This window comes from Pseudorasbora parva, chromosome 12 (assembly GCF_024679245.1).
Source record: "Pseudorasbora parva isolate DD20220531a chromosome 12, ASM2467924v1, whole genome shotgun sequence".
NCBI lineage: Eukaryota > Metazoa > Chordata > Actinopteri > Cypriniformes > Gobionidae > Pseudorasbora > Pseudorasbora parva.
The window spans coordinates 37515479-37541479 of record NC_090183.1 but is presented as its reverse complement, the minus strand read 5'-3'; the positions used below and the strand labels follow the sequence as shown (position 1 = coordinate 37541479).

The following is a 26001-nucleotide window of genomic DNA, read 5'->3' as shown; positions in this document are numbered from 1 at the left end:
GACCCGTAACCAAGCAGAAGACCTTAACGGCATGTGACAGGCGAGAAACAAGCATCTGAAAGCGGCAGCCGCTACTCGCCTGCTGATTAAGAGTGTGTGAGAGAGCCTGTAAGCTTTAATCTGGCCGTTGCGGTCCACTCATTCATTTAGTGCCTTTCGTCTCTGGCTTTGCCTTGATTGTGAAAACTGTAAAACAAGTGACAGGCAATAGTCTTAAAGGGACAGTTCATGCACAAGTGAAAAAAGACTTGGTCTGCATATCTTAATGTCATTCTGAACTCATTTACCCTTTTGCAAATTCAAACCAAGTATGTGTTAATGAGAAAAGTTGGAGTGTAATTTCTTATCCTTTTTATTTGGTGTCGTCTGTTATTACGGTTTAAATTGGTAAAAGGATAAAAAGGTATATTCTGGCTATTCTGCTAAAGTAAAAGATTCATTCTCATTTGTGTGTAAACTATTCCTTTAAAATCAAATCATTCTAATATACTGATTTGGTGCTCAAATAATGTCTGAAGAACAGCTGTGCTGCATAATATTTTTTGTGAAATATACATTCTTTCAGGATGAACAGACAGTTTAAAATTAATTTGATAATTCACCTGAAATAAAGCATTTATAACATTATAAATGTTACTGTCACTTTTTAGAATCAATTTATTGCATCCTTGCTGAATAGAAGTATTCATTTCTATCAAGAAAAAAAAAAAAATCCGAACCCAAACTTTGAACAGCAGCAGAGTATGTGTGTGTTAAGGTGTGAGTTGTGTAAATTTACACCCTTACTAATTGTCAGTGTGGGACAGCATCATTAAAAGGACATTTCTAGTTTCAAAATTAATTTCTAGTACAAAGGCACTGATGCTCTGGTGCACCCTGCCATGCTTTTTCAAAAGCAGAGGATTTCAAAGACACAGCATGAGATGCATCACAATGCCACCATACAGTGTAATAAAAGAACCAATATGCATCAGTGTCTCTCATCGTTTCACCATTTCTCATGCTCTCACATCCGCGCCCTCACACCAGTAAACGCCATCAGAGAAGAAAATAGATGTCGCTGCAAGACGGACAGGAAGTTATTTTGATTAAAGAATATGAGGGCACACAAAAAATAACAATGATGCACACGGATAAATAATGCATAATCAATATTGCAGTAGTCCATTAAAAACAAGATTAGTCCATTTTTATTGTGGTGAGATTAAAAGAGTATAAACACACATGTAAAGGACATCTGGAGCAACCAGTTTTTAATACTTTGAGGACTGCAGTGAGATGTCACACACACACACACACGTGTGTGTGCAAATTGAAACACATTAACATATGTAGTTCAGTCTCATGGGAGAGAGACCATAAGAATTGGAAAGCGTAGCCCACCCCCCTCCCCATATAGGAGGTGTCAGTCAAAATGCATATTAACCACTTAAGGCACCTAAATGCCTGTGAGAAAAAAAACCCCTGCGTGGAATGACTCTATTTAATCAGGTCTGATGCCGGCGGCAGCAAGCCATCTTAAATACAATTAATTCGATATGGCAAAAATTCACATGTGGAAAGCAAGAATATATAACGGTTTACACACTGAAAATGTTTTATAGATTTATAGATTTGCATGTGTGTGCAACTTTTAAATTTTACTGCACCTAAACACCATATCTGTGTCTTATTTTCCTTGACTTGGTAAATAAATACCACATAGTGAAACATGTTGAAGCCAACTTTACAAAAATAGTTAATGAAATGATGAAATTAACTGAATTGCATTTAAATTATTAATTTCGCTTTTAACTAAAACAACATGCAAATGTAAAAAAAAAAAAAAAAGCAATATTTGCAAAGCTGCATACCAGTCAATTTCCAAAAAATAAAAAATAAAAAAATATTATGCAGATATATATTATATGTTTTTTTTTATTTATGGAAATTGACTGGTTGACTATATATATATATATATATATATATATATATATATATATATATATATATATATATATATATATATATATATATATATATATATATATATATATATATATATATATATATATATATAGCAAAAAAAATCTTCCATACAAAGGTAAACCACTTTGCCTTAAAAAAATCTACTTTAAGATTCAAACATGTATTTAAATTATGCTGAAAAATTGTTTCCGCCACAGAATAAATAAAAATAAAAAAACTGCAAATTTTTCTCGCAATTGCATATCAAGTCGCAATTGTGAGTTATAAAGTCACAATTCAGACTTTTTCTTGCAATTGTGGGGTTATATTTCACAATTCTGACTTTATAACATGCAATTGTGAGTAAAAAAATTATAATTAAGAATTGTGAGATAAAACATTGCAATTATCATTTAAATTGTTTTATTCCGTGGCGGAAACAAGCTCTTATACATTATGCATATACATAAAAATATATTTATATACTGCATTTTAAATGTTGTTCAAATCTCATTTGTTCACATATGTCATATAGAAGCTATCTGTCAACAGACAGAGAGAGACACCACGCTTTCAAGTCTGTTTTAGGACATAAGATATAACTATATACAAAAAGTCGTCTGAATGACAAGTTCCGTTAAATTCGTGATAAGCAATGAAAGTGGTCTTTGGCAGGGTGAACATCCAAGACTTAAATGCAATGCAAATGGCCATCACCTCTAGAAACTGACAATAAGTATATGGAGAAAAACGAACCCACAACAACTCAATTTCAATAAAAAAGAAATGCAGTCAATGCATATTGCAAAACATTCCCTGATTAAGAGAGCAGTCTCTAGCTTTTATCTTCTGCATAAATACATAATACCCCATGCTATGCTAAGCTGATTGACAGCTTGACAAGCCAATGGATTACTGCCTCTTTGCAGTTCATGGTGACAGACAAGCTAACCCCGCCCACTAAAGGCAACCATGAGCTTAAGGGCTAAAGCCCCCTTTTTCATTTGACAGACAAGTGGGCAGTGCTTTCCAGTGACCCTATGACCTCAGAGCCCTGACAACAAAGATCATGTGATTAGCACAGAGATGGCATTGAACTTCTCTTTAGTTCTGCTCTTCCTTTGTTGCAGTAAGCACCCCCATCCAACACCAACTCTTCTAGAGGCACTTTAGCTGACAATATCCAGCAGAAACAGAAGGAGCAGATGAAAGAAACAGAATAGCGAGTGTCTCAAAGTGGCTAAATTCCTATTATTAGCATGATGGAGATTAACATGAAAAGGGTGAGAGAATAAAGTGCATTTAAAATCACAGCCAGTGAATAGAAAAAGTTAACAAGCTTCAGTGCAGGAGAAAACACATCCTATTTATCTTCTTTCATTTGTTGGTTTGACATCTGCAACAGATAGTCTCAGAGGTTAGATGTGCCCCCATAAAAATGGATCACCTTACATGTTTTAATAAGACCAATCATTTAATCGTGTTACAGGCAATTAACTCCAAACCAGCCATGAAATTATCTAATGGGATTGTCTCTTGTTCGGATAACTAATTGAATTCACAAGCCAAATGAAACAAGCTAGTGATAAACGACCAGTGTAGGAAAACAAGAAAAAATGAAATGATAGGGATAAATAAGGTATGCTTTCGTTGGCAAAGGCAACATGATCAGTCTTCAGAAGTTATGACGTGGGAAATCGTAGAGCAGTCTCAACATGAGGACTTAATTGGAGCCTTTTGATAAGGACGTTCAAATACACTGGTCTTTCTTCCTGCGTCTGCTTTCTCAGAACTGTGAAACAGGAATGTTTTCTTAGTCAAAATACTTCTTTTGTATATTGTCAGTATGCATTAATGTTGATAAATGTCTGTATTTAACAGCTATTCTGATAAACATTTAACTAGGCTATAGTGTTAAACTTTCGATTACTGGTTTAAATCATTCGATTAAATAGATAAAGATGCCAAATTGCAAATTAATCTTGCATGTACTTTTTCACATTTTCTCAGCTATTTTGGATAGGAAATCTGTAGAAATGGTTTAAATGTGCGGTAAAATGTGTTAAGCATAGCTACAATACACAAATGTATCCAAACATTTTAATAAACCAACAAGCTATAGGGGTAGGAAATGGGTAAAACTAATAACGGATGTTCAAAATCTGAAACAATCAGCAGAGTTTTCTGCATATGTCCAGATTCTGTGTGGGAAAAACATTTTTAAATACATGCCATGCATGTATAATACATGAAAATTGTTATAATTTACTCTCTACACTTAATTTTCTTTCGTGTTCCACATGATAAATAAGTTAAATTGACATTCAGTGTTGCCTTGAACCCCATTGACTTGGACACAAACATTAAGGGTGAGTAAATTATGACTGGTCATTTATGGGTTAATTATCCCTTTAAAGTGCACAGACAACAATGACATTTGTTGTCACCCATTAAGTCACACTTGGGTAGCCTCGCCACACACACACACACACACACACACACACACACACACACACACACACACACACACACACAAGTCAGGGAAGCAGCTTGGAGAGCAGTAAATATGTTTTCACTTGATTCTCTCTGTAACAAAATCAGCAGGCAGCGCAGACATCACGTTCAAATATCGCAGAAACAGATGTTAGCCGACTCTAGACAGACACCTAACACATTCCTCCTGGCGTCTCTCCAGCATGCACCTCTCTTATCCTATTACGCTCTTTTTCCCAATACATCCCATCTACATTTCCATCTCGTTATCGAGTCAATGCGTTCTCAGCTTACAGGAGACTCACAAAGAGACTATGAATTGTGGGACGGTTTGAACATTTGGACATATGCACAAAATCTTTCTTGCTCTCCTATTTCACATCTGTTTGTGCCTTTTTTTCAGCAAAAGGTATGGTTTGGTGTATCTATTTCGCAATGTCTCCAATGGGACCAGTTTGATAGACTCAAGATTTAAGCTGTAAATCAAAGCTATAAAAAAAATACATTAAAAAAAATAATAATTCTGACCCGTGCTATTTTTCTAACTATCGAGGGATGATAATACTTAAGCTTGTGGTTTTAACCTAAATGTGTCTGTAAGAGTGATGATTTTAACTTTATAGCTATACCGTTTCTATGATGTGAGGTTGTAAAAGTCTTCAGAGGTGAAAATATGATCCAATATCCTGTCCAAGTACTGAACTGAATCAGACCACAATTAATGAAAACTCTTGTCAGGCTCCATCCCAAAAGACGGGTTACTTCCTCTTGCAGACATATTTGACATGCTTCTCAGAATACTACACTTTCATCTGCTGTCTAACTTTTATATGGCAATGTTAAACTAATCCGAGAAGAACATTTTACAGGGGTCTCAAAGTGAGCCATGTTTGTACAGTAAACCTCTCAATTGTTAATATTTTATCATTTAAAATAGCCTGCAAATTAATCATCAATGTCTATGTTGACCTTTAATGTTATTTCAATATGTTTTAAAAGGATTGTTAAGCAGTAGCATAATATATTTTTCACACAAATAATGAATTTACACATCCATCAAGTTGTACACTCTATATCTCCACTAAACAACTGTATACAGATAAAATTAATGATCATAAAACCTTTTCTGAGTTTGAGAAACTTAAAAATGGTTAAATGTTAAGTTTCAGAACAGAATTACTTCATTGTTCACACATTTTGTTGTTTTAAAGTCTAGTGCTGTCAAATCCCATTCAAAATAAAAGTGTGTGTTTACATAATATATGTGTATAATTTAAAAAACTTTATATTTATATCTAAAATATTTATATTTATATAACATAAATTATATAAAATGTATATACAGTATATACACATGCAAATATTTCTAAAATATACATGAATATATGATATATATGGTATATATGATATATATGGAATATATGGTCACAGTTTATACATAATCTGAAAGCTGGCTTGTTAGAGTAGGACAATATTTGACCAAGATACAAATGGAAATGGCAAAGAATCTCTTGAAGCATCGAAAATACATTTTGGTCCAAAAATAACAAAAGCTACAACTTTATTCAGCATTGTCTTCTCTTCCTGGTTTGTTTTCAATCCTCAAATAAAGATTCAAACGGTTATAATTCAGCGGATTGAATCATGATTCGCATCGCGCGTCAAACTGCCAAACTGCTGAAATCATGTTTTTATTACCTTTCTGGACATGGACAGTATAGTGTGCATACATTTGCTTACACTCTCGGACTAAATATAAAATACCTTAAACTGTGTTCTGAAGATGAACGGAGGTCTTACGGGTGTGAAACATAAATTAAATTTATGTTACTGACATGCATTTCATTTTTGGGTAAACTAACCCTTTAAGTGGGCGGCACCGAAATAAGGAACCGAAATCTGTTCTGAATCGGTTCAGTAAATACCGGTTATATAGATACTACTAATAATATTTTTTATATATTTTTATGGTAGGAAATTTACAAAATATCTTATCTTAAAATCCTAATGATTTTTGACATAAATATTTTTTTTAATAATTTTGACCCATACACAGTATTGTGGGCTATTGCCACAAAAATACCCGTGCGGCTTATGACTAGTTTTGTAGTCCAGGGTCACATATTATGTTAACATAAACTTTTATTTTGGATGTGATTAATCAATTTGACAACACTATGTCCTTATCAATCTATTATTCTCTTGTTTTAAAAAAGGAAACCTACTTATCAAAATCAATTTATATCCACATAAGATAAGAGCTCAAGTCTGGGGCGAAAAGAGAGTCTAGAGTTCTTGTGTAAGAAGCAAAGAGAACATCTTTTTTCATTTAAAGTGAATTTCCTGAGTAATTGTAGCCAGCAATATTTCACTATATAGCAATATCAGCATGTCAGTCAAAGCTTTCTCTGGATTTTTTGTTGGCTTGCACCTGTACAAGACAGGAACTGACCTCATCCAAAGAGATCAATGGTGATTCATTGGTGAGGTGTGTGTAAATTCAAACCGACAAAGATTGAAGTGGAATACGTAATTATATCAAATTATGAGCATTTGAATTGGGTTAGGAGTATGACAGCACAAAAACTGTGGTGCTACCTTTTTCATGCCAGGGATATGGAAATAAATAAATAAATAAATTATATATATATATATATATGTGGATTGATTGATTGATTGATTGATTGACTGATCGACTGATTGATTGATTTATTTATTTCCATATGGGCAACAGAAAATAGAGAGAGGAATGAGACAGACAGCAGGGGACAAGAAGAAAAGAAGAAGAGTAGAGACAGAGAAAGGCAGACAGAGACAGCGGCCATGTCTTGAAGAGCCAGTGCAGCCTTAGGGGTGTCTACATTCACAGCCCTTTACTTCAAAGTACAAAAATAAAGGAAGACGGGAAAAAAACGGAAACAGTCATCATTTCTTTGACCTCCTAAACAAACTTTGCCTTTAATGAGCATGAGATCACTTCATCACACAACAACATGAGCAGACAGCTCGCTGCCACCACAGACGACACCAACAATTCCAGTCTCCTCTCAGACACAAACAAACACATGTACACAATCTACACACAATGTCATTGGAGACTCCAGCTGAACTTGGCTCAGAACCACAAGCACATCTTTCCCACCCGTCTAACTCTCCGGCCCACATGTGCCATTCCTCTGAAGTGACGAGGAACATCTGGAGGAAAAACTTACCTGAGAGATGCACAGACACGCACAGATGCAGACTCTCACTGAATTAAACATAAGAGTAGATTGCCAGTGTGCTTCCAATGATTATGATTGTTACCTCTTATCTACCCTATCATTAAATTGTCAGGTATGTAATTCACTCTAACTTGTATATGCTTTAGAAAACACTACATCACCATTTAACAAGCAAGCACAGCAGAATTAGATTTCCACTTCTCTCTCATTATGTAAACAGTCACAAGACCAGAAAACAACTAAATGTTCCAGCAGCATTTTCTCCCAAAATATCCCCTCCCTACAAAACAAGTATCATGGAGGTAACATACAGTGCTGGTATCAGATGACAATACCTGATTAACCTATTCGTATAACATATTGATATTTACATGGTATACTTTAAGGTATATCAAAGATATCATATATAAGAAAATCATATATAAATCATTGATTGAAATCATTGTCATTGATTCAAAACCAAGTGTGCTGCACACGTCCTGAAAAGTCCGAGTCTCGATCGCCCCCAGGTGGTCGGCCACAGAATAGCTCATAAACTCCGCCCCCTCCATGTATTCGAATGCTATGCAAGACAAACTAAAATACACTCCAATTTTTTTTTCCCCCCAAAGATGGTTTCTGTCATTTTTTATGCTGATGCAAATGTTTTTTTGTTGTTGTTTTTTTAACGTTTGGTTTTAGTTTGATAAAAACGTCATGGTGACATCCTGATTGACAGCTTCTCTTAGCAAAGTAGTTACTGAGGCATCGGCAGACTTTTTTGGGGATTTTTGGGAGTAGAGTGGAGCTTAATTTCTACATTTCTATAACTTTTCATTTCACCCTGACATAATGAGTTGTTCTGCAGTAAACTGTAATATATACTGTGAGAGTGTGGGCGGGTTTGATATCACCATAGACAGTAAAAGAAATGGACAGAGCTATCCCATTGACTTCAACGGCAGAAAGTGGGGTCAGTAAAGGAGCACTCATTTCCTGATGGCTGAGCGAACTGCGCAGGCTCAGACTGAGCTTGACGACGTAGATGTGACGTGAGCAACCTGTCTGACAGCTGTAGGCCTTCTAGTAGTTGTGGAAAGTGAAATCTGAATCACGTTGTTTAAATATTTTCTCCTGTTGCTTTTAGCTCACTATGGGCTTCTCCCCATTCTTCTCCCTTGACTTTATCAGACTTTATGTCTCCACGTCCCCCCGACTGTCTCATAGACAGTAGAAGATTGCCTGCGAGCGTCTCCTCAGGTCTATACGGTAATTTCTCAACTGTGCGACAGAGTCGCGTTGGTTATGACGCAATAGTTAGCCTATTTTTACAAAAAAAGCTTCTGTGGGGCGATAGTGTAAGATACAAGGTAATGGAGCCTTTTATGCATTGTCGTGTTTCTTTAGAAATAAACAATGGACAAATGGAGTCTTTAAACGTCTCAGATGTAAAGTTATTCACTGTCAAAGTGACTCAAAAATGAATGGGAGTCAATGGGATGCTAACAGCAGGTGATGGCTTGGTTAGCAATGGCAGCCCCTATTGGTGGAACGCTTTCCGAGTGCTAGATTACCCCCTTGGATATCGCGGCTCTACTTCCTGCTTTCTACTGCGCAGATGCAGGTCCCAAATCTGTGCAAGATGTCAGAGCCATATTTGGACATTGGCGGCTTTCTACAATGGAAGACAGTGAAGGTATGTGGAAACTGAAGCCTTTTTCAGGATTCTGTGATGAATAGAAAGTTCAAAAACAGCATTTATTTGAAATAGAAATCTTCTAAAACTGTAAATGTCTTTATCATCACTTTTTTTCTTACACCATACTTTTAGTGTATTGTGGTTCATTATAAATAAATTTCTATTTTAAGGATAAACAGATGCTGTTTGTGTCTCATTCTCTTTCTGTACTTCTCTGTCCTCTAACATGATGGAGAAATGCCAGCCAGTCAATGATTGACACATTTTTCCTTTTACCACCCCATAACCCCTGTTGCGAATTCACATTCTGTTCCCTCCATCCAGTGGGGTCCCTGCTCCGTGATTGGCTAGCTCTCCCTCTGTTTTCTCCGTCATGATGCTTTGGTGTGTCGGCACAGGTCATTGTCTGAGTCTAAGTACTGCTGTGGTATTAAAGTCTGTGCCTGACTGACAGATGGTAATAAATGATGGCAGTCTAAAACAACATGAAGGGAGAGGCGCCCTTGACCTCACAACCCCCCTGAGGTCAAGCATGTCTGGTAACCTCGAGGATGTAACTCCCACACCCGGACCACATCTGGAGGGAGACTCTCTCTCGCTCTCTGCTGATTTGTGTGTGTGTGTTGGAGAATGTAACAACTCATCTTCTCACTGTTGTCAGCCCAGAATAAAACGGTTATATCTGTTGTCACTCTCATTGCAAAACCTCCCCTATTCGGTTAGATCAAAGGGTGAATTTAGAAATTTCTAAGAACTTGATGCACAAAAACATAGCTATCAAATAACAGGTGTGCCATAAGAGAAATGTGCCATAACGCAGTTACAGGTAACAAAAGAAATGCTGCCATGGCAACCAAACCAGAAGACTCACAAGGGAAAGGCATTGTCTTTGCTGATGGAAAGAAATGGAAGTATGCACATAGACACACATGCATGCATTATTAGTAAAACCCACTCTTCTGCTCTCCTCTTTGTGCCCACAGCGGCCATTAAGAGGAACATACTGACCTTAAATGGACAGTTGACCCGCCCTAAAAAATAAAAATCGATTCACCCTCATGTCATTATGAATCTTTGGCAAACATTCACGTAGCCGCAGAATATGATTGTCAGTCCTGTAATTTGAGTCATTAATGCAGTTATAGTCACACACAGTTCAGTTATTTATAGAAGTGACAACCACATTCTATAACCATACTTGCACCCAGAAATTTTCAGGACAAGCACGTTCTCGGCAAACCTCTGCTGGACACAACTGGACTGGACAACTAATTGTCTATCACGTCATACAGTGAAAAAGAGCCGGTCTGCGCTGCACAAATGTGTATCTACCATGTGTGTTGTGGGTTTTAATCAAGCGGCAACCTCCCCCAGTTTCTCTTGAAGCCAATACGGACGTGACTGGCCGCTAGGCAAAGGGACCAAAAGAAAGCAGAATCTCATTGAGCTCCATGTTAAAATGCCCAACTTTACAGCGGAAAAAACACATGCTTACAGCCTGGTACAAATTGGGTTTTGGTCTATACGGCTAATTTTGGACTTCATGACAACTGTGAGGGGGGTGAATTTTTTTAACTCATTCGTTTACATGACAAAGCCTTAAAATTCGGCATAATTAGGGGACTGGCCACTTTAGAGTGACAGGTGGATTGCCATTTGTCTGCTGTCTGTTAGTCATCACGTCACCACAGCTCACACACACATCCATATTTTTTTCTAGTATGGTTTTAATACGCCGTTTCCGTAACTTACAGTGACTGAGATATGAGCTGTGTGACATCTGAAGGGTTTAGATCGGGTCACGGTTATTCACCAGAGCTGCTTCCATGTTTTTTGTTCTAAGCACAACTCAAATACCCCGCCCGGATATAAAAGCTGCTTTTGGTTAATGAAGATTTGATGGATGAACTTGTGGCTCAATTGGATTCTTGAGTGAAGACTTTTCAGTTTTATGGACGTTGCAATCTTTGATATCACTTTGAGCACTATCAATATGGTTACTGGTAAGAGAATACAAGCTTGACTCCTGTTGCACGTCATACAAGACAGTATTCGAGGCGGTGTTCGTAAGTTGCTGTGTGAACAGGTCATTTCGATACTCACACCTGTAAGTAAATGCAGTTGTCAGTCTCAAAAGCTGACAATGTGAATGTAATCTGTATGTTGATATGTTTTCCATGCAACACACAAACAAAGCATCATAGAAGTTGTCCCATGTGACCTATTTTTGGGTGGTTTTATGCTGTTTTTGTCCTTTATTGAGCCATAAATCACCAAAATTCTTCAAATCTTCAAAAAAGAAAATTTCATTTCATGCTCCTCTCTAAAAAATATAATAAAAGGTGTTACTTTTATTTATCTGTTACTGCCCTGACTGTCATGGGGGTCCAGGCCTGGGGTTCAGCAAAGCTGCCTGCTAACAAAACCCATTGTAACATCTCATTATAAACAGACCTGAATGATGGTGTGTCTTACTGAAACAACTCACAGTGGACCACACAGTCTTTCTCTTTCTTCATTTTCAGCGAAAGACCACAATAGGACGAGAGACAACATGGAAACTCTCTGAGAAATTAAAGCTTGGGAGGATGACCAGAATGGTCCTCACTGCATTTTCCTGTAACTAAACAAATTTAGTTTAGGCCTGCAACAAGCACTTAATAATATCCCAATAATAGTATTATTATCCTAATAATATTCATAATAACCTAATAATGGGGGGGGGGGGGGGTTGAAACATTGAGTCAATCTCATGTTAATCTTGAGTACCTATAGAGTACCTTTATGGTCACCGCTCCATCAAAAACACACTTCTTTGGTGACATTGATTTGGTGAAGTCCTGAGACAGCAGTGAGAGCAGTGTTTATGGGCGTCATGCGTTTGCTGCATAGACTTCTCACCACCGCTCTGTTCCGGTTGCTCAAGAGCCCGTACGCCCCATACAAGGACATTCCGCACCATTGACGTCAAGCGGACCCATACTTGAAAAAAACTCTCAGAAACTTGTGAGAAACCGGAAGGAGTATTTTTGACACAGAAATACTCCATCAAACGTCCAACTTATTTTTTTGAAACTTTGTCTATGTTTAGGATGGGAATCCAAGTCTTTAACAGTGTAAAAAGCTCATTATGCATGAAACAGCATCCCTCCCCTTTAAGAAACAGGTAACACTTTAATTTAGGGTTCAATTCTCACTATTAACTAGTTGATCACTAGCGTGCATATTATAAATGCCGGTTTGGCACATATTAACACCTTATTCTGTATTACCATATTCTACATTCATTGATCCTACCCAATACCTAAACTTAACAACCATATTACTAACTATTAATAAGCAGTAATTAGGAGCTTACTGAGGCAAAAATCATAGCTAATAGTGAGAATTGGATCCAAAATTAAAGTGTGATGAAAAAACACATTTACTACTTGCACTACCGTTCAAAAGTTTGGGGTCAGTAAGATTTAAGGAATTAAGAGTTTCATTGAGTTATTAAAAAATGACAACACATGCACTCAAAATGTTACAAAAAATGTATCTTTGAAAAAATTCTGTTTAAAAGAAAAATGTATCTTGGTTATTGTAAACTGTAATAATATTTCAGAATATTACTGTTATTCCTTCATCTTTTATTAAATAAATGCAGACTTGGTGAGCATAAGAGAACGCAAACTGAAAATGCATTTAAACTGTTAAACTGCTTTTAAACTTTGTATTCATAAAAACATTTTTTAAACATCACTTTACATGGTAACCTATATTTTTCCAACATTTATCAATTATAAATATAGTTGCAGCACAGTTAAACACAGCTTGAACTTTTCTATTTTCAGTCTAAAGAATGATGGGAAATTTTAAAGGAGCGAAGTCAGGAAACATATATTAGGTTATTTTTATTCTGTCTGACACATTTCCATCTGTCCTCACAGAACACATTCAGCATGGGAAACCTATGAGACACTATCACACACACCGCTTACGAACAGAGCATCTTTGTCTTTATCAGTGCCGAACACTGATCCTGCCAGTTTCTTCAAGTGACAAGTGAGAAGATTTGCCTTTTTTTCCACAAAGCTGCTCTCCAACAGCAATAGAAAACTGTTTTGATACTCTGCATGAGTTTCTGCATTAGGTTACAGAAACCCCTGTGTTACACTCCAGAAAGAAACACATCAAACTGGCTGACAGTGCATCCATTTATCCAGACCGGTTTTATAACAAGGCAGCCATCTACACTCCTGACGCTTTTAAATGCCTTTGAAGCGAACAGTGTATTAGAGATGAGGAGCCGCAGACAGATAGAAAATAGAACATGAGGGGAGTGATAGTGTCAGAAACGAGTGAATGTGAATGCTGATTAGCGATGAGAAAGGTTATGATAAAACATGCGGGCTGAAGATGAGTGTTACAAGACAAGCATGAGTGTGTGAGTGCCGTGAACATGGCTGTGTTTTACAAAAAAAAGATAAGAAAAAAATACTGATGACAGACAAACTATCTCTGTGCCTTCAGACAAAGGTCTTTTACAGACAAAAAAACTGAAAACAATGTATTTTGTAGCCTCATAAAAAATGTATTGTTCAAATGTTTCTCAATTGTTTCATTTACATGTCTCATGTTTTCCCCTAAATAGTTTACAGGCGAGAGGGCGGGGCAGCCTGTCTCTTGTATGACATCACAGCAATAGCAAACCACAAAAATCCAACCCTCCAATCAATTCCTGATTGACGAAATCAATTCCCGCACTACATTTTTTTTTGATCGAGAAGCCATCGGATATATACATGTCACAATAGGAAAAATACCATCACAACTTCCATTTCAAAAGAGAAAAGACAAGCAGTAAGATTAGAGGTCTAAAATATGGTCTTTGATATCATGATATCATAGCAAATCTGAGCACAGTTCGAGACATTTCAAGAGTGAGATAATGTCTGTTTCTAGAATCAGTAAAAGTTGTTTCCATTTAATCTCATTGCGGTCTACAATAATTCATTTAATTTGTGTTTTCTTTCCCATCAGATGGTAAGCAGCAGCTGGTATCACAAAATAAATCACTTGTAAAGCAAACACATACAAGCAGATGAAGACGATCACTGAAATACTCAAGTTCATTTGTTTAGGTCTCAAGAAAAAAAAGCCGTCCAAGTGATTGTAATCAAACCACAAAAAGGCCAAACATGGCATCCGTAGTGGCCGTCTTTCTCTCAAGACATCCAACATAGCGTGCCATATTTTAAAAATGAGAAGAAAGACCCAGAGTCTCCCTGCATAGAGGATGGTTTTCTCAAAATGAATGTCTCTCTGCCACATACACACCCACAACTAACCCAATGAGTGACTCATCTGAGGAGCTGTGACCCAGACCTCACTCAAAATGAATATCTGCACTCTCTCTCGTCTCATGGGAGCGCTTCCACACTCCTTCAGGGGGTGACATGTTAGACACCTCCCCTGGGAGAGGACAGAAAAAAGAAGCTAAAGAAAGAGAACCAAGAGACAGTAATGAAATAGAGAAGTGGGAATTGATGGAGAACAGCACAAAACACAAGAAGAAAGAAATAAAAACTCAAAGGATGGAAAGATAGACAAGCAGAATGATTTAAAGTTGCAGTACCATGGTAGATTAAGGGAGAAACTCATATATAATGGTTTCAGATATATTGCTTGCTTGACAATACAGTAAATACTTTTAAATATATTTAAAGGGTTAGTTCACCCAAAAATGAAATTGATGTCATTAATGACTCACCCTAATGTCGTTCCACACCCGTAAGACCTCCGTTCATCTTGGGAAGGTAACAGTTTAAGATATTTTATATTTTTGTCCCAGAGCATATATATGCACACTGTACTGTCCATGTCCAGAAAGCTAATAAAAACCTCATCAAAGTAGTCCATATGTGACATCAGTTGGTTCATTAGAATCTCTTGAAGCATCGAAAATACATTTTGGTCCAAAAATAACAAAAACTACAACTTTATTCAGCATTGTCTTCTCTTCCTTGTTTGTGTTCAAACCTCAAATAAAGATTAAAACGGTTGTGAATCGATCAATGATTCGCTGCTGAAACTGCTGAAATCACGTGACATTGGCGATCCGAATCATTTATCGATTCACTGATTCATGGCCGTTTGAATCTTTGAGGTTTGAAAACAAACGCGGAAGAGAAGACAATGATGAATAAAGTCATAGTTTTTGTTATTTTTGGACTAAAATGTATTTTCGATGCTTCAAGAGATTCTAATTAACTAACTGATGTCACATATGGACAACTTTGATGATGTTTTTATTAGCTTTCTGGACATGGACAGTACAGTGTGCATAGACTGCATACTAAAATATCAAATATATTAAACTGTGTCTGAAGATGAACCGAGGCCTTACGGGTGTGGAACGACATTAGGGTGAGTATTAATGACATCAATTAAATTTTGGGGTGAACTAACCATTTAAGTGTGTTTAAAATGATGTTATGACGTTACTCTGTGCGTTCGCTCAGCAGCTGCTGTGACACTTGTTCACAGTGCTAAGAGTAAAGCACTTCTGCATAATAAAACCGGCAACCGAGGGTAGCGCCAATATGCCCGATATGACGCAATTGGCAGGCGACTCCCTCAGACGTCCCGGCTCCTTGGTTAAAATAGCAATTTTCTCACAATTTGCAAATAGTTTGAAACATTTGGGATATTGGAAGAACTTAACAAAATATATAACACTGGACTAGTGGTTTTTGGATATTTTACTGCAAAAATACTACTTAGTTAGCCTAGAAATCTAGACGCACCCTAGCGGCAGCAAATTTAATTTGCCCGCAAGTGTGGTCTAGCAACTCTCAATTCCTATCTGAGCTGTATTCCTCAGAATCTGGACGGCCCAATCACATCGTGTAGGTAGGCTATAGAGTCGGCGGGCGGGGCCATAATGACGACGGCCGAATTGCGTTTGCGTGCTTCTAGTAACACAGTCTTCTAGTAAACACAGAAACTGGCGAACGGCGGCGGTCTTTCGAATCAGCTCTGCCCGCGCCTCCGGAAGACTTGGAGTTAAGCTTTCCTCTGAGAAAAGAACAAAGAGCGGCACTGAAGTCATTCTTAAAAAGGGAAGATGTGTTTACAGTCTATGGTTCGGAGTTTAGCCGACCGGATACGGCGAATGTTTAATCAGTCAGCGTGCTCCCCTTCACCGTCGTTGCTCCGGTTGGTGTAGCGCTATCCTATCGCGTGCAGAGGGAGTTTGAAAGACAACCGTTTATCCCGCCCCTCGGACTGAGCCCTGTCTATGGTGAGTTTCCAGACCAAACATCTTGATGTGGGTCTGGCTTGTCAGGCTACTACTTAGTGCACCTTTAAGTAGAAACGATGTTGGACAAAATGATGATTCCTCTGAAGAAATTAAATTCAGATTTTAAGTAGTAAATATACAAAAATCAAGAATTTTGCCAAATGACTGAATATTCTTGAAATTAAGTTATATCACAGAATCCTATAAATAATTCAGCTGTAATTGAAATTGACCAGGCATAGCATAATGACCACCTTCCTAATATTGTGTTGATCTCCCTTTTGCTGCCAAAACAGCCCTGACCTGTCAAGGCATGGTCTCCACTAGACCCCTGAAGGTGTGCTGTGGTATCTGACACCAAGATGTTAGCATCAGATCCTTTAAGTCCAGTAAGTTGCGAGGTGGGGCCTCCATGTATTGGACCTTTTTGTTCAGCACATCCCACAGGACTAAATTGGATTGAGATCTGGCACTTTCAGCGGTGGACCGGGGTCAGCATGGGCCCCCTGACTGGTCTGCGGTTATGCAGCACCATACGCAACAAACTGCGATGCACTGTGTATTCTGACACCTTTCTTCCAGAACCATTATTAACATCTTGAGCAATTTGAATAGCTTGTCTGTGTGATCGACCTTCGCTCCCCATGTGCATCAATGAGCCTTGGCCGCCCATGACCCTGTCGACGGTTCACCACTGTTCCTTTAAGTTTAAGTATTAAAATTACTAAAACAAAAACAAATTAAAGCTAAATAGATTTTTCATAAGTAATAAAATGACTATTACTAAAACGAAAATATAAACATAAAAGCCAATTCAAAATAATAAAAAAGGCTGTAACAGTACATAAAGTGTTACAAATAAAACTGTTCATGTACTCAAAGGTACTTGAAAAAATATGGTACAATACCATGCCCAAATATCCACAGTATTGCTTTACTACATGTCCAAAAGACATGCTAAAGTTAGTATGACAGATGGCAGTACCATGGTACTTAATACATAACATGGTTCTGCATGAACACACATGGTATTTCAGATAACACCATGGTACATGTCTAAAAAAATCATGATAGTATAACAAGGTACTTTGTAATATTTTGTTAGTGACAAAAAGAGGAAGACAGACAAGAGAAAGTAAGAGAGGAGAGGGGGTGTAGGAATGTAGGGTCTCTATATTTAGCCCTGCTGCTGTCACCTCCACTCTCCTCTCATTGTGACAGTTTAGATCCAGCGCCGCAGCACAGGATGCTGGGATGCACCGCCCGCCACCTTGACAAAAACGACACTGAGCAGCGTCTGCTGCACCCTGGCATCACAAACAAATGTGTTTGGTCTAAAATAAAACAACAAAATGCAGCATAATCAGGATATTCAGAAGCAAAAATATTTTCTGCAAGACTTAGACACCATAATTCAGTTAATATAGCACGCCCCTGGCAATAACAAAAACAACAAAGAACAGAGAACAAAGAACAGGCCTCCCTTTCTGAGCCTGCGCCTGTCTAAGTCCCATGCACCCTTTTCTAAGTGATTCTTATGAAACTCAAACTCAATGTAGGGTCAAGAGGTTAAGTTTATTACTCTGCCAAGAGCTCCATTAGAGAAAGCCTCATGGGAACAGCTCAGAATAATGCATTTTTGATGATTCCCATCACTTTTGGTTTTTAATACCATTCTGATATGTTGCTGCGGTTTCGCTTATAAAGTGATAGCTTGACTGAGCCTGCATGTTTCAGCTAAAAATGGTTAATCAGGAAAAAACTGATACAAAACACAGATGAGAAAGACTGCGGGTTGGGCCAAAAGTGAAGATGGATGAACACAGCTCACACAATCCTTTCCAAATACTTTCCCATCAATGCCACAGGTGAGCTGGATGCTGAAGTAATAATGGTATATGAATGGCACTACAGTCTCCATGCAGCTGTTAGTTAGTGTCTCTCTAGTGTGAGATTGAGAGAGACAGTGTTTCACCTTCTGTCTGAGCAGTTCTCCTAGGCATATCTTGGCAGGTTAAAGAAGGTTCATCTTTCAGAGAGATGGTGATTGCTCCCGGGCTCTCGCTCCCTCTCACACACACACACACACACACACACACACACACACACACACACACACACACACACACACACACACACACACACACACACACACGATTTCTCATTCACTCTGTATCTGTGTGCATTGTCAGAGGGAAACACTTAGTGAAGTCTCTAGTGTCGCAACTGACCCAGTTAGAACCCAGGTAAAGACGACATGAAGGATAAACCTAATCATGTCATGAGTGGAAAGTATTGAATGTAGTCAAGCTTTTGCGGCTGTTCGAACACATTGACCACATGAGAGTCTCTGGAAGTGGTCGAAAGTGGACAAGCTCAAAACGTAACCTCTTTAAACCCTGTTTACACCTGTATTTAGTGTCAACCACTTGTGATCAACCAAAAGCTTTTTTCTGGCATAGAATTAAAAAAAGGTATTTTTATCTCAAAATTAAAAAAATGCAATATATATATAGTCACAATTCTGAGAATTCGGACCACAATTGCAAGTTTATATCCCACAATTATGACTTGTATTCTAGCAATTGCAATTTTCTTAAAACTGCGAGATATAAACATACAATTACGAGGGAAAAAGTCAGAATCTTGAGATAAAAATTCAAATATTTTTTTATTGATTTATTCCATGGCGAAACCAATATTCCATAATTATATAATCAGCCATAACAAAATATCTGTATATAAAATCGTTGTATTTTTTTTTTTTTTTTCCTATATGCTGCAATTGAAGACAGATCATTCCTTTTCTCTGTTTATCTTTATACCCCCTTTTAATAATTCTTTAATATCTTCTGGCAACACTCATGGCCAAACTAATTTAAACTAAAAACACTGAATGAAAATTGTTAAAGGGGAATAGAGAAAATGATCTACAAAATTAAAAAATAAGCCACTAAACATCAGCCGCATAATAGAATAGAGAAAACCGGTGAATTCAAAAATGTGATGTGACGTTAATTGCAACAGAGTTCCAGAAATACAAAATGATCTTGGAAGGTGTAACGGACAACGTTTTCAGTAGCCATTTTCGAGATAATGTTCTCCCTGCATCATTGTAATGGGTGTTTGGTATAGAGAGCAGTTTTGTTCTGTTTTTTCAGGCACAGCCAATTATGCATCCAGGTGTTTCTCAGATATAATGAAATGAACAGCAAACATAGAGTTAAATGCTTTTAAATAGAGCTGCAGATTAGCATTACAAGCATTTATAGCAAGAATTTGTTCACTCTTTCCCACACGGCGAGGACGGATCACCCTGACAATGACCTGCTTCTGTTTTTTGGGGTCACAACCTCAGCCTCTGGCACCCTCAAATAGGCTGTTATTAGGGCTTGTTTGAAGATAAAAAAAGCCTCTAGCACAGACAAACCCACACACATATATATTGTGCTTAGGTCAAAGTATATATTTAAACTTCTAGATCATTTTCAAACTGCTCAACAAGCTGCTGGAAGCAGGTGCAGGAGCTTGAGCATATACATTTTGGGTTTTAGCTTTTTGCTAGAACTGGCAAGTCTTTCAGCAAATATATAGTATTAGAATAAATATAGATAGGCCATGTTTGATTTACTACAATTCATCACCAACTGCATGACGGAACCATGATATTTTATGACACTTCAAAACATAATGCAACTAAGCGAGTTCCCAGGAAGGGTAAATATATCTATGATGTTATTCTGCCAGTACATTCAGTGACACTCACTGAAACGTACACATACATATTACACACATCCAAACACGCATGGTTTAATCTTAACCTACAGATACAAATAACACATTACTGTCAGTGTCCATCTTTTTGTTAAGAACTTCTACTTAAGAAATTGTATTAAAAGGACAGCCATACATGTAAGCAAGCCTTACAAAGCATAAATCTGTATAGATTTCAAAAGAATCATTGAAATTTTTTAATAAATGTTTGTTTTGTCAATCAGCTGAGGATATTCACTACTGTAATGAAAACAAATGTAACTTTTTATAAGCACTTTAAACAAATAAATATTTAAATGTTTAAATATTTAAATGTAGGATTCCGATGTATAAGAATTAGGACTTGTTAGGACCTATTGAAATGTAAGGGAATACTAGGGAATGCCACAGTGGTCTTCACTTATTATGATGTCATGAGCAATCCAATCATTTATATAGATCATTACTTTTGATCAATAAAAAAAGAAAAAATAATAATTCTAAACACAGAATGACCAGTCTAACATGGTGAAACCCCCAGTTTGCATGGCGTTTTTTTTTTTTTTTTTTTTTTTTTTTTTTACATTGCTATTTTTTAATATTCCTGACTTCTTACTAGACCAGAAGCCCTGGACTGTGACATCATATCCACATAGTAAAAAAGCACATTTGTCATCATGAATCTATATGCGGTGGATAAGCATAATGGGTTTATAAGCATTTCACATTAAATGGTAACTAACTCCTAAAACTCTTAAACCAAAGCTTTAGCTGTCTCCCATTGGAAAACCCCACAGACTATCACCTACAGCAGATTGATTAAAAAAAAATACACTACAGGTGTTAACTTGAATAGCAAAGGAAAATGAAGCACACCACTTTAAATGCCCTGTATAACTGATCATTTATGCATTGCCATCAGTCCCACCATGTAGTTTTGATGCACCTTGAGATACTTAATTTAAAATGTTTTCAGTCTGAGAGCATTTGTCTAAATTGAGCAATAAGCACTCTGCCCCTCAGAGAATCTACTAATGGAATTTAAATTAAAACAATGTGCACAAACAACACCCGTGGCACCATTTTTAAACACACATACACACTCACAAAATACCGATTCTCACACAGCATTCCTTCTTGAATCATCCCTGGGCTCTCCTAACCACTGTAAAGTGATAGAATATGCATAAACATGTCCATAAATCCACTGTCATGTCCAAAAACCAGGAGTTATGTGAGGGCGCATATGCAAAGAAATGAACTTAGGCTGTCTTGTGACTCTTCGTAAGTCCTCTGGGCTACCTTTTAGCATGTAAATCCCAAGCTTGCAGAGATACACGAGAAAGAGGGAGATTTAAAAAAGAAATGTGTGCATGTGAAAGAAAAGGGCAAATGCAATACATCATAGTCACTCCCATAAAACAGGGAAAAGATGAGAAGAGCCATAGAAAAGAGTATGAACTTGTAATAAGTCATGTCTGCAGAGCCCGAGACCTCGAACTTCACAGATGATTGGGCTTCCAGGGACTTTTTTGTGGTCTGGACTGTCTGTAATGCGTAAGGGCACAAGAAGACACCGGTATCTGCTCTCTTAACTCACCGACAGTGCTAACAGCAGCCAAGTCCACCCTCAGAGCCGAAAACTGATTCTGTCTGGCAGAGTTCCCTGCCCTCCCTTCTTACATGCTCATACTAGAGAACAAGAATCAGAAAGAAGAAGATCTCTGTGTACCACAGTAAATGTGTATGCGTGGGGGCATTCATGTGTGTGCTCAAGCTTGCGTTTATTTATGAGGGATGAACTTGTGAATTATACCTGAATCACCCCAGGGAGGCTTGCATAAAAAGTATTAATTTCTTTCTTCATGCCATTTTTACTTAAACCAGACTTCTAGCTAAATTGAATCATCATTCTCCATGCATGAAATTAAATATTCTCTAAACCATTACAACTGTATATTAAACACTTTAGTGTTTACGAACAACACATTACAACACAGAGTTGTGCAAAATTCAGAACTGAAGATTTTATTCGCTTTCAGTTCATGATTTCACATCTATCTATCTATCTATCTATCTATCTATCTATCTATCTATCTATCTATCTATCTATCTATCTATCTATCTGACCTACAAACCTTCAAACTTCAAGACTTTTTCTATTTTTTTCATAACTTTAAAATCAAGCATTTTCGAAGCCAACATTCAAATTTGTCTTTAAAAAAAACTTTGCTTTTCTAGATAAAATTAGTTACACTAATTATTAATTTCAATTAATTGTAGTTCTACTTCCTTCCATTCAAATCACACCCTTTATAGATTGTTTCAATGGAACCTAAAATGCATTTTCAATGCAATCATGAATGGTGCAGAACCCTGTTACAATGATGACCTCACCGCTCAAATACTCGCATTTAAACAACTGAGAGGGATATAAAACAGGATGTCCTGTGCGTCTCAAAGAGTGCAGGCACAGTGCAGGCAATTACAATAAAAGCCTGGATTTTGGTTAGCCATCATAATGATTTTCTAATGACACATCCCAAGTACAAAACCAAAACAAGATCCCACTAAGCTTGAAGCTGTTTGTGGGAGAGAACAGAATGTTTAGCAAGTACAAGTCCAAAACAAATGTAGCCGTCTTCACAAGATGTTCAGGGGAGGAACAGGATTCAAGTGTTTAGTCAAAGCTTTTGGACTGGGGAGAAGTAACTATAATCCATCCAAAGGGCTTCAACTACGTCTTACATAAAGCAGACTGGAGCTTTAATTCCATCTTTAGTTGCACTATGGTGTTTTGATAATCTCCAGAAAACTCATAGATCATATTTTTTTGACATTGTAAATTGGAATATCCTATCCGTGCATGCATGCAGTATGTCTCAAGTGTATATTTTGGCAGTCAAGAGTGGTCAGTGTCAATGTTGACTGACAGAAGTACACTAAGATTAGACATAAAGGTCCTGGGAAACCAACCACACCAATATCATATACAGTATCAATATTCCATTTTGGAGGAAATACTATAAACATATAGTTTAAGCTTAAAAGCAAATATTACCTTTCAAATGTGATTCCTGGGAATAAAATTACAATAAAACTGCACTGTTATAAGAAATCATGGATGCATAGTCCTGGAAAATAGGCTTCTACCAAGAACATAGATATTCAGAAAAAAACACAGTTCAGAGAATCCCCTGGGAAATACTGTTTCAGAACTAAAAACTAATTGCATTGCTTAGCCAACCAAGAGCCACGCACAAACCCCAACATGAAATCCAATTCCCCCAGCAAGGGTTAAACTCACAGTTGCACAAATTCTGAATTTAGGTCCTTTCTGGTAGACATGCTCAATCCCAAAGAGTGCTCGAAAAACCAATTAAAGAAACACAATAACGGGCAACAGAAAGGAAAATTAGCTCAGGCAGCAGACTGTGAAAACTCCTTGAATTAGAAAGGTGAAACAGACATGTAACCTAAGAAAGGAAGTAGCTTGCTCAGCATAAAACTGAAGAGATTCCCACAAAGCACAATTAAAAAAACCTTATTGCCTAATATACGACACATTAAAATGCACTGAAAGTTAACATCAGCGACTCGGGTTTCCTGGAAACACTGAGGACAAAAATAATAATGCATATTTCCCATGCAATCTATGTCATATCAATTGCAGTTGTTTGTTTATTTATTTCTACGTTCATTTGAGCAGGAAAGCAGTGTATGTCATCTCCAGCAGGGGCTGTAAGCATCCACCGAGCAACAGTGTGAGACCACAGAAATGCATCTTACCTTTGAAGGACAGGAAGACTCGTGGAACAGAGGCGGGTGGCAGGGAAGACAAAGGGCTGCTGTGGACCGAGACAGCTGAGAACACAGAGACCAGAAGGGTCCCTAGCACCAAAGTCCCGACTCCCTGCATGATCACTCTATCCAAAGACCCACAAGAGATTTATTCGGTCCTGCATGACAAGGGAGGGAGGAAGGGGGTGAGGATCAACATTAGACAGATATAAATGAGCTGGAAGAGTTCATCAATTTCACATATTTTCTTATTCAACAGAAGCAAATGGAAATTGTTAATAGAGCTAATAAGTTGAGTGATTTTTTTTAAACTGATATTTACATATTACTACTCAATTGGTTATTGAATCCTTAATATTGAGTCTACTGATGAATGGTAAGAAATTGTTCCAAATTCCTTGTGGAAACCATTCACTTTGTAATAATTTATTAAAATATTAATTATGCACGTTATAGTTTTTTAATGACCGTTTAGTTAATTTTGTCAAAAAGCATAAGTAAAATAATAAAACATTATAAATGTAAAATTACTTTACATAAATAATCACTGAAGTATAAAACTACAGCGGTTGATCTGTCACAACTAATGATTTCCCCCTCATTCCAAACAAATCAAATAGACCCATCAGCATATGACTTGCAAATGAACTTCATTCATCAATAGAACTGTCATATCCATTTTCAGCAAAAACATCTCTTTCAAAATATTTTTCCATCGGATTTTATCGGATGATCCGCTTAAAAATAATGTAGCCTATAAAAACATTTGGATAATAACTGTTCTGCTGATCTTCTGTAGGCTACAAACAAGTATTTATGATGGTGACGTAAAGCATAAAATATGCTAACCGTTCAAATAAAACGAAATGAATGCACAACTCACCTATAAAACGTCCGTCACAAACGATCCTGTGTGTCCCACTGTAGAAATCATTTACAATCCAGCGCAAAGAAAACGCACAGAAACAAAAACAATGCGTCCAGGCAAAAGTAACTGCATACACGTGTCCACAAAGTAGTTGCTTCTTTAAACTAATTTATGTGACTGATTCCGTGTCAGCTCAAATGAAGTGCGCGTATCCCCTCTCGACTGGAGTTTTTAAACCCGTCTCGTGTATTTTTGTCCACGGAGCAGCAGCAGCTACAGCAGCGCGCGCTTCAGGTCCACTGACTGTCTGCTGCTGAAGTAGTCTGGCAGGTGGATGGAGCGCTGTTACTCCCCCTGGGCGGAGACTTACCTTAAAAGTAACACCCATTTATGTTTTGAACGCAATTAGGCATTCCAAATACATGTGGCGAAACCAAAACAAAAGCATGAGACATGTTAGTAATGAGGGTGCCACGCTTATCTTATCACTAAATCACACGCAAACATGCGAACGACTCTCGCGTGCGCTCGCCTCGCGCTCACTCTCTATCACCCTGGGCGACGCCCACGCGCTGCACGCGTTCACAACAGTAGCACAGTTATTTGGAGATAATGGACAACAATTTCAGCGCAATGTTCTGAAAAGAAAGGAAGCAATTAGAGTAAAATTAGGCTAATAATATCTATATTTATTAAAACATTATGATATAACGCACCTCTTATGGAAAAAGCACCTTCCCTGCTAGTAAAGTAGCCTAGGCTATGATCACATGTGTGTGTGTGTGTGTGTGAAACCAAATTACAAAAGAAGCTTGTTTCACCTGCATAGAGCATATGGTCCTAAATAAGTCTGTATAGCATGCAAAATGTCAAATGAGTAGGATATCCAACAGTATTCATGGAACATAGCCTATACCTGATCCGAAAGTGTGCAACCAGCTATGTTTCC

General features: G+C 37.5%; 1 protein-coding gene across 1 annotated transcript in view; it reads right to left on the bottom strand.

Moving 5' to 3' along the window:
* sema3fa (sema domain, immunoglobulin domain (Ig), short basic domain, secreted, (semaphorin) 3Fa) overlaps positions 1 to 25626 on the bottom strand; it is a 51618-nt gene extending 25992 nt beyond the window's left edge. Inside the window, exons 1-2 of the mRNA XM_067460170.1 lie at positions 25068 to 25626; positions 24173 to 24342 (exon numbers count right to left, since the gene is read on the bottom strand). Coding sequence (XP_067316271.1) covers positions 24173 to 24302 — 130 coding nt within the window. The 5' untranslated portion in view covers positions 24303 to 24342; positions 25068 to 25626. The remainder of the gene's footprint in view (positions 1 to 24172; positions 24343 to 25067) is intronic.
* Between the last annotated feature and the right edge of the window lie 375 nt (positions 25627 to 26001).